The sequence below is a fragment of the Rhinolophus sinicus genome, linkage group LG12, assembly GCF_036562045.2.
Source record: "Rhinolophus sinicus isolate RSC01 linkage group LG12, ASM3656204v1, whole genome shotgun sequence".
In the NCBI taxonomy this organism is placed as follows: Eukaryota; Metazoa; Chordata; class Mammalia; order Chiroptera; family Rhinolophidae; genus Rhinolophus; species Rhinolophus sinicus.
Genome location: NC_133761.1, coordinates 7,648,586 through 7,663,140, shown reverse-complemented (window position 1 = coordinate 7,663,140; position 14,555 = coordinate 7,648,586). Strand labels below are relative to the sequence as shown.

The window sequence follows — 14,555 nt, the reverse complement described above, 5'->3', positions numbered from 1 at the left end:
ACGGCCAAATCCCAACTTTCTCCTTTGTGAATTTTATTAAGCTGTCCCAGTGTGGAAAGCGTTTTCCCAGGCTGCCCGAGGCTGGGGGTGGAACGTAGCACAGACCACCTTTGTAGGGGAATCTGGCAATATGACGATCATCAGAAATGTGTGAATACACCTGGCTTTTGGCCCAATAATTCTACTTCTAGGAATCTATCATCACTAGAGCAGATAGTAACAGATGTATTCAAATATTTACTGTTCTCTCCTCAAAAGGGGGTCCTCCTTTGGGGCAACTGCTGAGCCAACTGTTTCTCAGTTGGGGGCAACTTAAGGGAAGGAGAAATACCATGAATACAATGACACGCCTTATAAAATGTTCCTGAAGACTTTGTAATGATGTGGGAAATGCTCAGGATGTGGTAAATGAAAATAAGTAGGACAGAGATAGATCTGGAAGAAACACAGCAAGTGACACTAGGGACTACGGCTCTAGCTGGTGGCATCACGGATGACGTTTGCATTTTCTTTGTTATGCTTTCCCTAGGTTGGTTGGTTGGTTTGTTTTAATAAAGAGAATACATTTATTTTTCAGTATAAAAAAATTATTAGGAATAAAAGTATGTTAAAAATTGTAGCACATGTTAAATGACACCAGAAAGATCCAACACTATCCAACCTCTGGGAAACTCAGGGCAAACAACTCATTTCTTCAACAAACTACAAGGGGGAAAAAAAGCTGAAAAACCGAGGGGGGTACCCACAGATTAAAGAAATTTTAAATATGTATCAGTCAATTTCAACATACAAAACTCATTTGGATCCTGATTTGAGCAAATCGTACTTAAAAAAAGACAACTGAGGAAATCTGAACATTGAATATTTAACGATACTGAGAAAAGTTTCATTTTTTGATGTGATCATGGTATCGTGGTTCAGGTTTTTTTCCCCAAGTCCTTATCTTTTAGAGATACGTACTAAAACACTTACGGATGAAATGAAACAGTATCTGGGAAACATGAGCGATTGCTTCAGAGAAATCAGGAGTTGGGGTAGAGATGAACCCAAGACTGGCCAAAGCAGACAGACCACTGTGGAAGATGGGTGACAGGCACATGGAGATTCATTCTGGTCTCTCTACTTTTGTGTATGAGTGTGAAAGCTAAAAACAAACCAAATGAAACAGAAACACGCCCAAAGAAAACTCCTGGAAGGGCTGAGCTACTAAGGAAAAAAGGGACTACAGAAGGTGTACGTGTGTGTAGGGGACACTTAAAATGCAAAGTATTACAAATTTATCCAATAATAAAAGTCATAGATATTTTTTATTCAGCAGGTATTCTTTACGTTAAAAATTACGTAACCAAACATCTCACAGGTCTATCTCTTTCAGATGGTGTTTCTGTGTATGGCGGGGGCAGGGGAAGGCGAGGAGTAATATAACACAAGGGACCAGAAGGCAGAACCGACCTCAAGCTTCAGCCTGCTACTTTTTCAGTCTTGTGAGTTTTGACAAGTCATTTTAATTTTTGAGACTGTTTCCTTGTCTTGTCAAATGAGGAAATGGTGGCTCTGTTGTCTTACAAAGTCGGATAAAATGAGATGATACATAGGAAAGCACTTTGTAAATTGTTATAACAGTACAAAAATGTTGGAGAGTAAACCCCAGAGCAGAACTGCTCATAAAATCATGATTCACTACTTACCATTTATAAAGGAAAATCAGAAAGGCCAACTCTTCGAAATACCAATGCTCTCATTAATCCCTTCTATACCACGTCACGCACTGGCTGTCCCAGACTGCATATATAAATTACCTAAATTTAAATACCTCCCACTCAACTTAAAGGAAACAAAATCAGGAGGGGAATATGTTTTCCTTTTCCACTAGCAGACGTGGGGTGCGTGTGTGTGTGTGTGCACGCGCGTGTGTGTGTACATGCTTATTTCCACTAAGACAGTAAAGGCTAACAAGAGTCTTCCTGGGGAGGGACAGTGGAGGGAAGGTCCTAGGTTTGCTTCCTGGAGAATCACATACTAGCTGGGTGATGTGAAGAAATCACCCTCACGTATTGAGTCAAGTACTCAGTCCAGGGCCAGGACTCACAAAAGTGAGAGTTCTCACTGTCCTGAAACGGCCAAGCCAGGGAAAGGCTGTAGGTTGCAGACACCAAAAGAAGTTGGCTCAGCGTCCAGGTTGGCCATGAATCTGTGGCAAGACCTTCAGGAAACTTAGGAACTGAGGGTTTTTCCAAATGTTCTGTGCAATTGGTAGGCATGTAACTAAAGTCCAGAGGGGTGGGCAGCAGTACTTAGAAAACCTTTACCAGCTATGCCCTCAACAATTATATGTAAATCAAGTGCAGTTTCACTATAATCTTCATTATTTTAGTCAAATTTGTGAGTGCCAACTAGGTTAGGAAAAAAGGGGGAGGTGTCCATGGCCCTCAGGTACTTACAATCTAAATCTACTAACGCGAAGACATGTAGGAACATGAAGAAGTACGTTTTTAGTTCATTAGCCAATCAATGACAAAATTATCCTAAAATCAGAAGGGAAAAAATGCTACTTCCGTGGCCGTCCATTTGGTACTTATACCCTGTCAGGCAGTTCTTATTCAACGCTGACCTAAGTATCTCACGCTTCAGCTGATGCCTATGTGCTGATGGTTCGATTGCATCACCATCCGAGTCACAACATAACGCCTTTTTTCTTGAGGACGAGCCTGAGGCAGAAGGCGCATGGATTGGGCTGAATCCTTTCTAAGCCTAGCTTGTCACCTGTAAAATGGGGAAACAGCATCCACCCTGCAGAGCTATCGGAAGGATTAAATTAAATGAGATGATATGTGCAGGGCACCCAGCACAGCACCCAGCATGGAGCAGGTGCTTCGCTGTTGTCTTTGCGGATTCCGAATTTGTTCAAAGTCTTATACACAAAATGCAGAAGCCTGGAGACGGTGGCAGCATTAGTTGCCTTGGCGTCATTCTATTTAATGGTGCATTCACTTGCACTCTGAGAAATATCACTATTATTAAAGCAGAAGCAGCTGCTGGGCCAGCAGTGAATACTTATTTTGATTTGCACTTTGTGGAAATAAGGAGTATCTAATTTTATGTAAGTGCTAGTAATGTGAATAATAAACATTACAAGGAAAAGGAAATGGGCTTCATTAAAAAAAATGATTAATGAATATAAAGGAAGACTCCCCACATTTCAAAACAACGAAGATGCTCACACTTTCTTTGGTGTGTAGCTGGTCAGTGGAGAAGCCACTTTCTTGGAAGGAAAGCTATTAGGACTCGTCAGACCCGTAAGCATTTGCTGCTACTCAGCACGGGGAGAATTCCCAACGGAGCCTACTTCCCCTGCCGAGTCTTCCATCCATCCTCGGTATCTATGGAAGGTTATTTTTGAGCACCACGTCATCACTGAGGATTTAAATGGCAACGAGGAGCTTCTTCTCTGCCCACACCATCCGTGGAATGTTGGTCTTTCCTGACCACATAGGAAAGCTACAAGGAGCAGCACAGCGCTCTGACCACGGCCTTCAAAGTGCTCTACAGGAACACTGAGCAGGGGGTCAGGCGGAGGTGAAACTTGCAGAGAGAAGGGAAGAGCAACTCACATCCTCCCAGGGCTGCCGGGGGCCAGGCCTGGAGCTGCCTTCCCTTCCCACTGGCTCTCCTGATCACCTGTGAGGCATGGTCCTCCCCACATAGCTCTCCCTCGGAAGAGGATGAAGGCGATGGGGCCAGAAGACCCAGACTCTAGTCCCGGCATCACTGGGTGATCTGGGTGGACCGACAGGTGCTTCCCTACCCTCGTAGCCTTCTCTGAGGACCACCACCATCACCACCAGTCCCTGCTGAAGGGGAGGGCTTAGCCCTGCCCATCAGGTAACCCACCAACCTGGCCGAAGTGATCTCCTGCCCCAAGGTGGGCCAATCTGCTCCTCCCTCCGAGATTCAGCTGGTGTGGGGCACTAGAGGTGAGAGGCAGGGCTGCCATGCTCTGCCGTTTCCCAGAAGAGGGCGTCCTCATTTCCTTCTGTTCTTGCCACTCAAGTTCCATACAGTACCCCCAGGAGCCCTTCCAATAAACCCTCAGTTTGCCTGAATTGGCTGTATTTTGTCTTGTTGTAGGGGCGGGGTGGGACCTGTTACTTACAAAGGAGTCTAAGGGCCTTGGGGTTTCCAGGCCTCAGCTTCCTCATCCACAGAAAGGAGCTGGCGTACATGGTCTCGAAGGCCCTTCCCAGCTGTCGATTTTATTTCATAATAATACAGTCATCATGCCAGGTGCCACGTTGGGCACTGGGGACGTGGCCGTCCTTGTCCTAGCCTCTACGCACAATGCTACAGAAATATAAGACATCCAGGCGGTATTAATAATAGAAAGGGCTTATACCTTCCTCCACCCAAAGCACATCTGGTGAGGAAAGGGATGGCCTGGCTCAACATAGCCAGCCCTGCTTCCTGTAATTGTTGGCACCAAACTGGGTTTTTGGGCTTTACCTCCCTGGCACATGAGGTTCTGATTTTGTTTTCCTAGCTTCTAGGTGGCTAAACTGGGTGCTGTCTTATCAAAGGGACATGTATCCCAGTTCTTTCGGGAACATTATACCAGAGCCTTGGCACTAAAATTCAGTTCTTCCGTAAGTGCCCACCAATGGCCCCATGACCCAGGGCTGCACAGCATGTGCTCTGGGCTGGAAGGGCCCGCTGTGGACTCCCGAATCCATTCAGACCAAGTGGGATCGAGTGCCCCCAGGCCAGACCTAAAGGTTGCCCCACAAATAATTAAAGTTCATTTTACTGACACTGAAAAGAAGTCAGGGGGCGCACAGAGACGCACATTCAAAGATGGATCCTTTTCACTTCAAGGCGCCTGCCTCCAAACCAAACCCGAATTCCTTGTGGTCTCCGTCTTCGTGCTGTAATCAGGAAAGCACACAACCAGGCGGCCCTGTTCCATCCCCGTCAGGGCCACAGCACACTCGCTCCCCCCACACCTCCCCCTAAATAACTGCAATCAGATAAGCGGCATTTCTTATGTGACACACAGTAGCTCCTTACCCCAAAGCCCCAGAAGAATACAAAGGGCCAGCACTGTCCTGGCTGTGATGCACCAGTGGAGGGGGCAGAGGGGAAGGAAACAGAATTAGCAGTGACACAAGGAACCACGGAGCTTGCCTGGGTCGGAGGACGCAGCACTGGGCACTGGTCCCCTTACTTCAGAGCGGCACCCACTGCGGGCTGAGTATATAGGAAAACTGAAATGAGGCTATTTCAGATCAAACTGGCTTTGACCGTGACCCCCAATGCTCAGTGTGTCAGGCTGCCCCAGTCCTCCCGCTGGTCCCATCTGGGCCTCCGCCATCCCGGTCCTCGAAAGCACACAGCTGGATGTGTCATCTGATCTCATTTGACCACCCTTCCGAAATGAGTGGACCAAGTCTCATCCTCACAACTACACATTCAAGGGTCTAATCCAATAATAATACATAGAAACAGCAATGGGGATACAAACAATCATTTACTGAGCACTTACCGTGCCAGGCACTGTTCTAAGCACTTTACATGTAGTGACTCACTAAGAGGGAGGTACAATCCCCGTGAGGAAAGGAAGACACAGCAAGGTTCAGTGACCTGCCAGACACACACCAGACAACAGGGCTGCAATGAACCAAGACAAGGGAACGTCTTACTCCTCAACCCAAATGTTGCCACTGGTCCAGAATGGAGAGAGCCCTGCCCATCTCCCCATCAAGGAATGCGTTTCCCTCTTTCCTCCCACCTCACAGGAGGGCTGAGGGCTGTGACTGGTCAGACCTTGCTATTCCTGGGGCCACGGTTTACCAGTAAGGAAGTCACCTGAGGGATTGCCTCACTTTGATACTCAGAACAGCGCCATTTATCAAATGAGGAAACCAAGGCTTAGATGCAACGCGATCACCAGCCCATCACTTACTCATGTTTAAGTAACACACGTGGGAATGGCTGAGGCCAAGGTCCGGCGGTAGTCCCCAAACGACTACGCTAGATCATTGGAAACCATCTCTGAGGCTGCCCTGATGCCCCAACATAAGGGCAAAGGTCTCAGTAGGTCTGCCTGTGCAACACCATAAATGCTTCTGATGGAAGATTCTCAGCCCCACGTCAGGGGGGCCTGCTGTGACGTCACACTGCATCACAGCATGCCGTGTGAGACTGGCAGACTGCAGAGCGGGATCAGAGTCCTAAACTCACGTTCACTCTCCACCCCTCCCCCCACTTGGAAGCAAATTCTAGAGAGCAGCACTGGAAGTCACACATCCCCCCTCAATAAAACCAGCCTCCACAGCCTTTTGGAGGGTTGTGTGCAAAGAGCCGGGGCTGGGGGTCAGGAGCCCTGAAACTTCAAATCCCTGCCTAACTTCGTTCCCATTGTTAGTTCCCATCGTTAGGCCTCCGTCTCCTCTGAGCCTTGGTTTATTCATATGTAAAATAATGACAGAATGCTATCAGACAGGGGTTTTATTAGATGGCAGATGTAGTACATGCTTATTAAACCCCAAAAAGGAACCTAAAGGGAAAGCACACTCGCTTAGAACCCCCACTCACAGGTTTGAGCCTTGTTTTAGGAAGAGCATGAGTCCTGGTACATAAAGCAAGTTTCCTTCTGTCTTTGCTTCTGCAGGCCAATGTATTCTTCACTCACTGGCCTTTGCTCGTTAGGTCCAAAAAACTCACCCTAAGTGCCTGTGGATTGGGTCCGAGGGTTGGGCCACGGAGCCCAGAATTCTGTGTGGACAGTAGTGTCAAGGGAAAGCTCATTCATCTTTTGTTGTTTTATCAAGAGATCAGGGAGAAACAAAACACATTTCCTTTACCTTCAGCTCTGCACAGGACCGACCATGATTTTTATCGAAACCCTTCCTGAGACTTGGTTTTCTTTAAGACTACGACCAAGTTTAGCAGCTGCTACATGAAGAAGTACTTCCTATTAAATTCATCAGCTTTCAAAATTCAAGAGAAGTAACGCACTTGCGTTCTGGAACATTGGGAGCCGATGAACAAGATCAGAACTCCAACCCTGGCCACAGAGGTCCTATGTGTGAGATTCCACAGAACAACACCAGCGGGCCTAAAAGCACTTATTAAAGAGGGATGACCTCTAGTCATTAGCATGGAAGGCGATCCCCAAAAGAGCATGGGGTACAAATTGAAATTTACACGGAGAGCAAGGAAACACATATGAAGTCTGACTGGCCTGCGTGGAGACGCCACAGAAATGGAATTAATTCCCAGATCCACTAATGACTATTGGTGTGACCTTGGGCAAAGACTTAAGTGTTGTAAGAGGGGCCCGATGATAACAGCAGGGTGACCGTGAGCAGTAGTGCCAGTACGAACATAGTAGGAACACGAATCACTGGTAACTGCTGTTATTATGAAGGAGGTCTTGGGAATGAAGCGACACTCCACACCTTCCTTCATTTCTTCGTTTAGCCAAACCTTTCTTTGCCTTCAGGAAGGACTGAGCACATCACCCACCTATGTTAAGACCCACACGATCTAAAGCAGGGCCCACACTTGAATGTCACCCCCAGAAGAAAAACTCACACTGTGCACTTCTCAGGGCAGGCTGTTTGCCGGCGTGTCCCCAGGGCTTAGCACACTGCTGGGCACCTAAAAGCCACTGGACAGTTTGCATACTGACGGGATGGTGTTTTGAGTGATTGAGCTTGTATTACTGGGGTTAACGTCCTATATTGTTTCCTATGAACTGCCCCTTTCTACCTTGTTAAGTGTGACAGTCCTATTTCTCTCTTTCTCGAAGACCATGTGTTTCTCCGTGACACCATCCAGATGACAACCCCAGTCCCTCAGCCAGGCTTAGCAGTGACGTGGACAAAGCAGGTGCCCCCAAAACATGCACTGAGTGAATGCGGTTCCTGGATGAAGCCCAAATAGGCTCCCACATTTGAATCTGAAAAACCTTTGAAAGCACAGGGGGAAAGGCGTATAGTTAAGTATTACAATTAAGACCTCCCTGGAATGTGAACATTAGAAAAACTAAGCCACTTAGGAGCTTAGGTCCCTCTGTTTCATGACACCAGAATTAGAAGGTACAATGAAAGTGACGTCTCGTGCGTTCTCTACCGAGCCACTGAAACGGGTCTTTGTCAACCGTTAGCATGTCTGTTTTCGGTCTTAACTGCTTAAGGATTTCCTAACTCCATTTAGTTACTAGCCATTTGACCCTGGAGATAAGTCACTCCATGTCCAGGCCTCGATTTTCTTCTCTGTAAAATGAACATAACAACTGCCCCTCATTCCTAAAGCGCGTGTGAGGATTACGTGTGACCATGCATGACAAGTGCCCACACTGGGGCTGGTGCTGAGCAGCTGCCCAATAAACGGGCCGAACGGGCCTCCTCCATCGTCACCAAGGATAAAGCGCTGGCCCGGTAGTAAATAACCAAGCAAACCTTCGTTGAATTCTCCCTTTCACCAAGCCTTTAAATGGGGTCTCTCCTCCTGTCACCCCAACACTGGTCCTGGAATGCCTCCTTGCTCCTTTCTTGGGAAAACTCTGTCTTCTAGCCTCCCAGTCATTTGCTCGTAACTACCAAATGGTCACGAGGAAAACAGCACACGTCAGTGTGCTTTGGTTGCTGAATAAGCAAAACACTGGCTTCTTGCTTGGAAAACACTCACACATCAGGCTGAAACCTTGGCAGCCAATCCATCCCTGCTTCCCAAAGGCAGCCCGTCATTGTGTGCCAGCCACATCATGACTCTGAGTCCTGGGAGACCCTCGCCCTCAAAAGTGAAGCCCAGAAGACCAACTCTTTCCTCTTGTACCACATATTCCTGACCTACTTCCTAGAATGCTCATCACAGAGAGATTTCAGTAACAGCACCATCTGGAAAGCACAGCACACTCTGCCAATGCCACATAACAAAAGGGAGACAGTGGGTTAATTTGAGGTTCCAAGCTTGGAGATCTAACACAGGTTTTCAGTTGGTACTTATGCATGGTAATTAGGAATCCAAAGAGCAAAATAGTTAGTAAATGAACAGGGAGACATTTAATTACTAGAACTAGGAAAGATTTTTTAAAAAGAAAGAATTCCAAGCGGCCCAAAGTAATTCCTATTCCTGAGTTCCCACATCACCAAAAAGTACCCGAAAGTTCTATTCCTAAGAATAACCACAAGGTAACACAAACAGCAATCTTAAAGTTTCCAAGTAGCTCATTTGTGAAGCATATGCCAACAAGATTTTGTGGTTTGCCCCAAAACTTGTCCTTATATTTTGAAGGTAATGACCTTAAGCTCCATATTTTTAAAGAACTGAACTGAATTCTGTTCCACTTAAGATATTTATAATAATGTACCCCTTCCATATATGTAAGCTTTGGGGAAGATTAAAATTCAACTGTGGTGGTTATCAACAAGAAACTAAAGGGTATATTTCACATTTATGCAAAAGGCAATCATTCATGAGTCCAACCTCATGGCATGATTCAAGAGTTAAAAGATACAGATTGGGGACAATGACTTTTTGATCATCACTGTACTCAAGTTCAGAAAAAGAATTACAAAATTATTGTGCCATTCTGAGTAAAACATTTATTGTTACATTTTTGAGAATATGAGTATTATCAGTGTACTCTAACAGGGCACTTTTGAACTTCTAGCATGGTTCCAATTCTTTCTCAAGTTCATAGGAAACCACATTTGTATTATGATTGGATCTATTTTTCTACCTAACCTTGCAAAATAGCATTACACACACACACACACACACACACACACACACACACACAGAGACACACACACAATGCATCCCATGCATTTGCTTTTAAATTTAGTTACCTCAAGCCAAGTTCAAAAGCAGCTGCATATAACTGAACATTTAATCCTATCTTCCAGTATTGCTGCAAAATATGGGCACATACCCCTACAAATAGCATCACAAACTACTTACGCTTATCTTACCCCACCCAAACAGAATACAGTAACACTATCTGAATGTGCAGAAAGGGAAAGCTAAAATAACTGACAGCTCTATTAGCAGGCACTGAAGAAGTTATCTAGAAGGAAAATAACCGCTCAGTCTAATCACTGTCACATCCTTTAGAGGCACATACAATTAGCACAGAAAAAGGATGCAAAATGCTCCAATATCAGCATGTCCCAATTTATCACAATTAAGTGAATGGGGCTGCACACCTGACGTCCCCCATCCACTTGGGAGTATGGATGAGGGTCCTAGACAGGATGTGGCTCCACAGACCCCAACATCCCCTTCCTCCCCGTCTGAGAAATCAAAAAGGACAGACCCATGATGGGGTGGAATGACCGGCACCTCCATTTAATCCAGAACATTAGTCACTAGTGCAACAGACTGACAGTTCACAGAAAAAAAAAACAGAGAGAGAGAGAGAGAGAGAGAGAGAGAGATCCATTTACCTCTGGCTTTCAAACAAACCTAGTTAGGTGACACTTCTCCAACAGAATTTCAAAATTCAGTTCCATAACCCAACATTAACTGCAGAGAGAACTCGAGACGCATCCTCAACTGACATAAAAGGTTCAGACTAATTCGTAGCATCTGGCAGGCAAGAGGGGGCCCCAACACTAACAGAAATCTCTCCCTTCCTAAAATTTAGGACCCCGGTGCTTCAGAATACCAGTTCTGCATGTAACCTGGTCTGCAGAGTGAGTATCAAATCCCCGTATCACAAGCAGTTTGCCCACAGAAGCCCAAGCCTCTCAATGTTACAGAGGGCTGGCCGTGGCGAGCTTCAATCAGAAAGAGCTCCCCAAACCTCAAGTAAACCAACCACACAATAATCCACCCAGGGGAAAAAGATCTGCCGTCCTAACTTCCCCCAATGCTGCCTTTTTCAGCTGAACTGGGTTTGGTTTGTTTGGAGGGGAGTGGTGTTTTATGGCACTTACAGATGGTGCCGAGTTCCAGGGCAAATGTCCTATTTTCAGTGAGGTCCAGAGGCTTCTGCAGCTCTTGGGACTTGTGGGCTCCTCCTTACCTACCACCCGCCCTATCACTAATTCACTTAAAATTTTAAAGAAAACCGATATGCTCTTGGCCCTGTCCCCAGACACCCACAACAGTTCCCTGGAGGGTCTAGCTAGGAGGAGCTTTCTTCCTGCAGTGCCAGGCCTCTCCCAGTCTTCCAGGCAGCACCGGCCCCAGGTCTCTCTGCACAGCTTGTGTGCCCTGCGGGCTGGTCCTGCTGGCACAGCAGCCTCCAGCATAACCACACCCTCGCTTGAGGGGAGCCGTGTGGGGACCTGTCTACACAGATCTCTCCTGCCATCCAGGGTTTTAGGCACCAGGGACTAGAGGGAAGGAATCCCGAGGTAGAGGCAGTCCCAGCCCCAGTTCCCTCTCATTCCTTCAGGATTTTTCCAGCGCCCTTGCCTATGCGGCTAAGCCTGCCTAGCCAGGCCCTAGAGAGGTGCATTCACTGACCATCTCCCTGTCCCTTGCTGGTGACCTTGGCCACGTTGCTTTTCCTCCCTCTGTCCTCAGTGACCTGACACTACCTACTTTGCGGGTTATGACAGGGTCACAAGGATGTGGAAAGCGCAGAGAAAACTGCCAGCCCACAAAGGGTGCAAGATAGGGAGAAGACTTCCCTCTTCTTTCTGGGGGTGTCCAGACCTTGCTCAGTCCTCTCCCCACCTCCGCCGCCCGAGGGTCGGCACCGGGGAAACGGGCAGGGGGCTACACACCCGAGGTCCCCCAGTCACCTGGGAGCGGTGTCTGGGGGTCCTGGAGGGGGTGTGGCACCCCAGCCCCCCAAACCCTCTTCTTCCCTGGCTCAGACATCAAGACAATCTCACTGCCAAGCAGCGGCTGAGAACGGAGACAGTGAGGTGTCCCACCGAGGTGCCCCCAGGGGCGCCCTGGGGGGGCGGCTGGGGGGAGGGCGGCCGCGACCTACCTCCTCCAGCAGCGTGACGGTGTTCCTGCAGTTGTGCAGACGCGTGGTGAAGCTGGACGTGGTGGGCGAGTTGTAGTCTTCGGTGGTCTCCGCGATGAACTCGGAGACGGAGATCTGGTCCGGCATCCTGCCGAGGGGGGCGAGACACAAGCGGGGGCGGGGGGTGAGTCACGGCGCAGGCTCCCGGGACCGCGGGCCGCCCGGAGGCTCATGAACGCCCCGCGCAGCCCGCCACCCGCCGCCCGGCTTGGCGCGGCTCCCGTCCCCGGCGGTGACGGCAGGAGAAAGGGCGGGAGGGCTGGTAAAGCAGGCGGCGGCGCCGGGCGCGGGGCCCTTCAAACTCCGAGCCGCGGGCAAGGCAGGGGGCTCTCGGGGGCCCGCCTCCCTGTGCTCATGCCGGCGGCAGCGGCGGCTTCTCGGCAGCCGCGGAGGGGACGCGGCAGCGCGACACCCGGGGCTCGGGCCGGGCAGCTCGGGGCAGCCGGCGCTGCCTCCTTGGACGCTCTGACAGGCGGCGGCGAGGACACGGACAGACTGAGCACACGCTCCCGCGGGCGGGCGGCGGACGGCGGCGCTCCCGCTACAGTCACGGGGACAAACAAGGAAGTGCTCTGCGCACGCGCCGCCGCCCCCCACCGCGGCCCCCGCCCCGCCCCCGCAGCCGCAGCCCCGCCCCCGCAGCCGCAGCCCCGCCCCCGCCTGCGCGCTGCCTCCCGGGCCACCTTCCGACGCGCGCCAGGGGCCGCCCCCGGAGCGCTGACCCGAGCGAGCTCTTTACGCCAGGGTTTGGCGAGAAGGGGGATCAGAAAAGTTGTGCGCGATCTTTTTTAGTCTCGTGTGGGTGCAGGAAGCCAGGCCGGGAGAGCCGCCTCCTGCTGCGAGGGGCGTGGGGCGGCCTCCGGGCCGCGGTGCCCGCGCTTGCAGCTGCTCGTCTGGCTCCCGCTCTCATTCCCTTTGCGGGGCGCTCCCCGCCGCTGTAGGGCTAGTTTTGTGCAGTTTGCTTAGGTCGCAAAAATGCTAAGGGAAGACCAAACGGGTTTGTTTTTCTACAAGTTTCTAATCTTTCATTTGCACTTTTTCTTTTGTTTTTAACCTGGAGGACAGACGAGGGTCTGGATGTAAAACGCATTTCCCGGGGTACAAATGGTGTACAACGCTAAGCAGATGCCAAATTTCTGCGGAAAAAGTACCAACAGATTGCTCATTCTTCGGCCCTGGCAGATGGCTATTTTTCTAACTAGCTCAATCTACTTAATCCAAAGAATCCATTTAATTTCTCACCATTGATTGCGGATGAAATTGATTTAAAAAAGAAAAAAAAAGCTTGGCCCTTGGGAAGCACCACAGGATTGGCTCCTGTAATTGGAGCTGCCAATAGCCACTTCAAAACTCATCTCCCAAATGAGCCCCCTTAGGGCGGAAGGCTGGCCCTGTGGCCTTCCCCAGGACTGAGTTCCTGCCATCTTGCAAGGTTACAGTCTGTTTTCTGGTCCCCACCCCCAACGACAGTGGAGTGCCCTAAGGCAGAGACCTTGTCTTGGCACTGGGCCTGGCACAGAGAAGTAGCCATATAGTTGTCAAATAAAAATGCATCAGCTCACTTACTGTCAACAAATATTTACTAAGGGCCTACTGCATGCCCTGCCAATTCAGTAATGACAATGCCCCTGCTCTCATGAGCATACAACCTTCTACTAGGGAAACAAAACCAATAAACATGTCATATAAAGAAAGCCTTGATGGTGCTATATATAGTATAAGAAACGTTCAGAGAAGGCCTCTATGACAAAATGATATCTTGAGCAGAAAAGAGAATGACAGAGTGAATCCCACTGATACCCCACTAGCTGTGGGATCTTGGCCTTCAGTTGCCTCACATGAAGAGGGTGAAGAGGGACGCTAAGGGAACCAACCGCTCGAGGCTGTTAAATGATAAAGGATGAGAAAGTGCTTTGTGCACAGGAAAGCCATTGTGAGACCTTGCGGTGTTTTGTCTACCTGTGTTGGCTTGTACTAAACTTACTGTGCTGCAGTGAAGTGCTCGTCAGTGTCAGGTAGGCAAGTGTCTGAGCTAACTAAAAGAGGCCTTTATAAGGCCACGTAAGCGAAGGAAGACCGTCCTCTGGCAAAGTGAGGTGTTGAGAGGCCTTCTAAAAAATCCGTCAATAAACAGTCACCCCCTTTCTCTTCATTCACACTTTAGAAGTTTGGTTTGGTTGAGGTTCTGGGGAGACAGCCAGATGGCAAGAGCATGAGAGCAGGTGAAGCTCTGTACCTGAAGGTCACTGGCTCATGCGTGGTGGTTGATAGATCACAGGCTTTGGGAGTATGAGTCATCCAGAAGAAAATCCTACCTCTTTTTCCACTTGCTAACCAAGTCATCCTGCACCTGGAAGGTTCTGTGACTTGGAGTAAATATGGCCCCTCCTAGCTTGAGCTAAGTAAGTTCTCTGAGCCTCAGTAACCCCATGCTACACCATGGAGCAGGTGAGAGTGTCACAGCCAGCGCTAAGACCCATCCACTCCAAGAAGGTCTTCCGCTAGCCTGGAAATCAATTTAGACTTCGATTTTGCATTTATTCTGTTCTTCCCTCTATTCTAAGAT

At 48.9% G+C, this 14,555-nt stretch overlaps 1 protein-coding gene across 6 annotated transcripts in view; it reads right to left on the bottom strand.

Moving 5' to 3' along the window:
- The window catches only part of ASAP1 (ArfGAP with SH3 domain, ankyrin repeat and PH domain 1), a 292,224-nt gene that overhangs the window by 214,878 nt on the left and 62,791 nt on the right, over positions 1–14,555 (bottom strand). For 5 of the 6 annotated variants that reach the window (XM_074316674.1, XM_074316673.1, XM_074316677.1 and 2 more), the window contains one exon: positions 11,951–12,077. The exons of the other annotated variant lie outside the window; for it this stretch is intronic. In XM_074316674.1, coding sequence (XP_074172775.1) covers positions 11,951–12,077 — 127 coding nt within the window. The remainder of the gene's footprint in view (positions 1–11,950; positions 12,078–14,555) is intronic. 6 annotated transcript variants of the gene reach the window in all.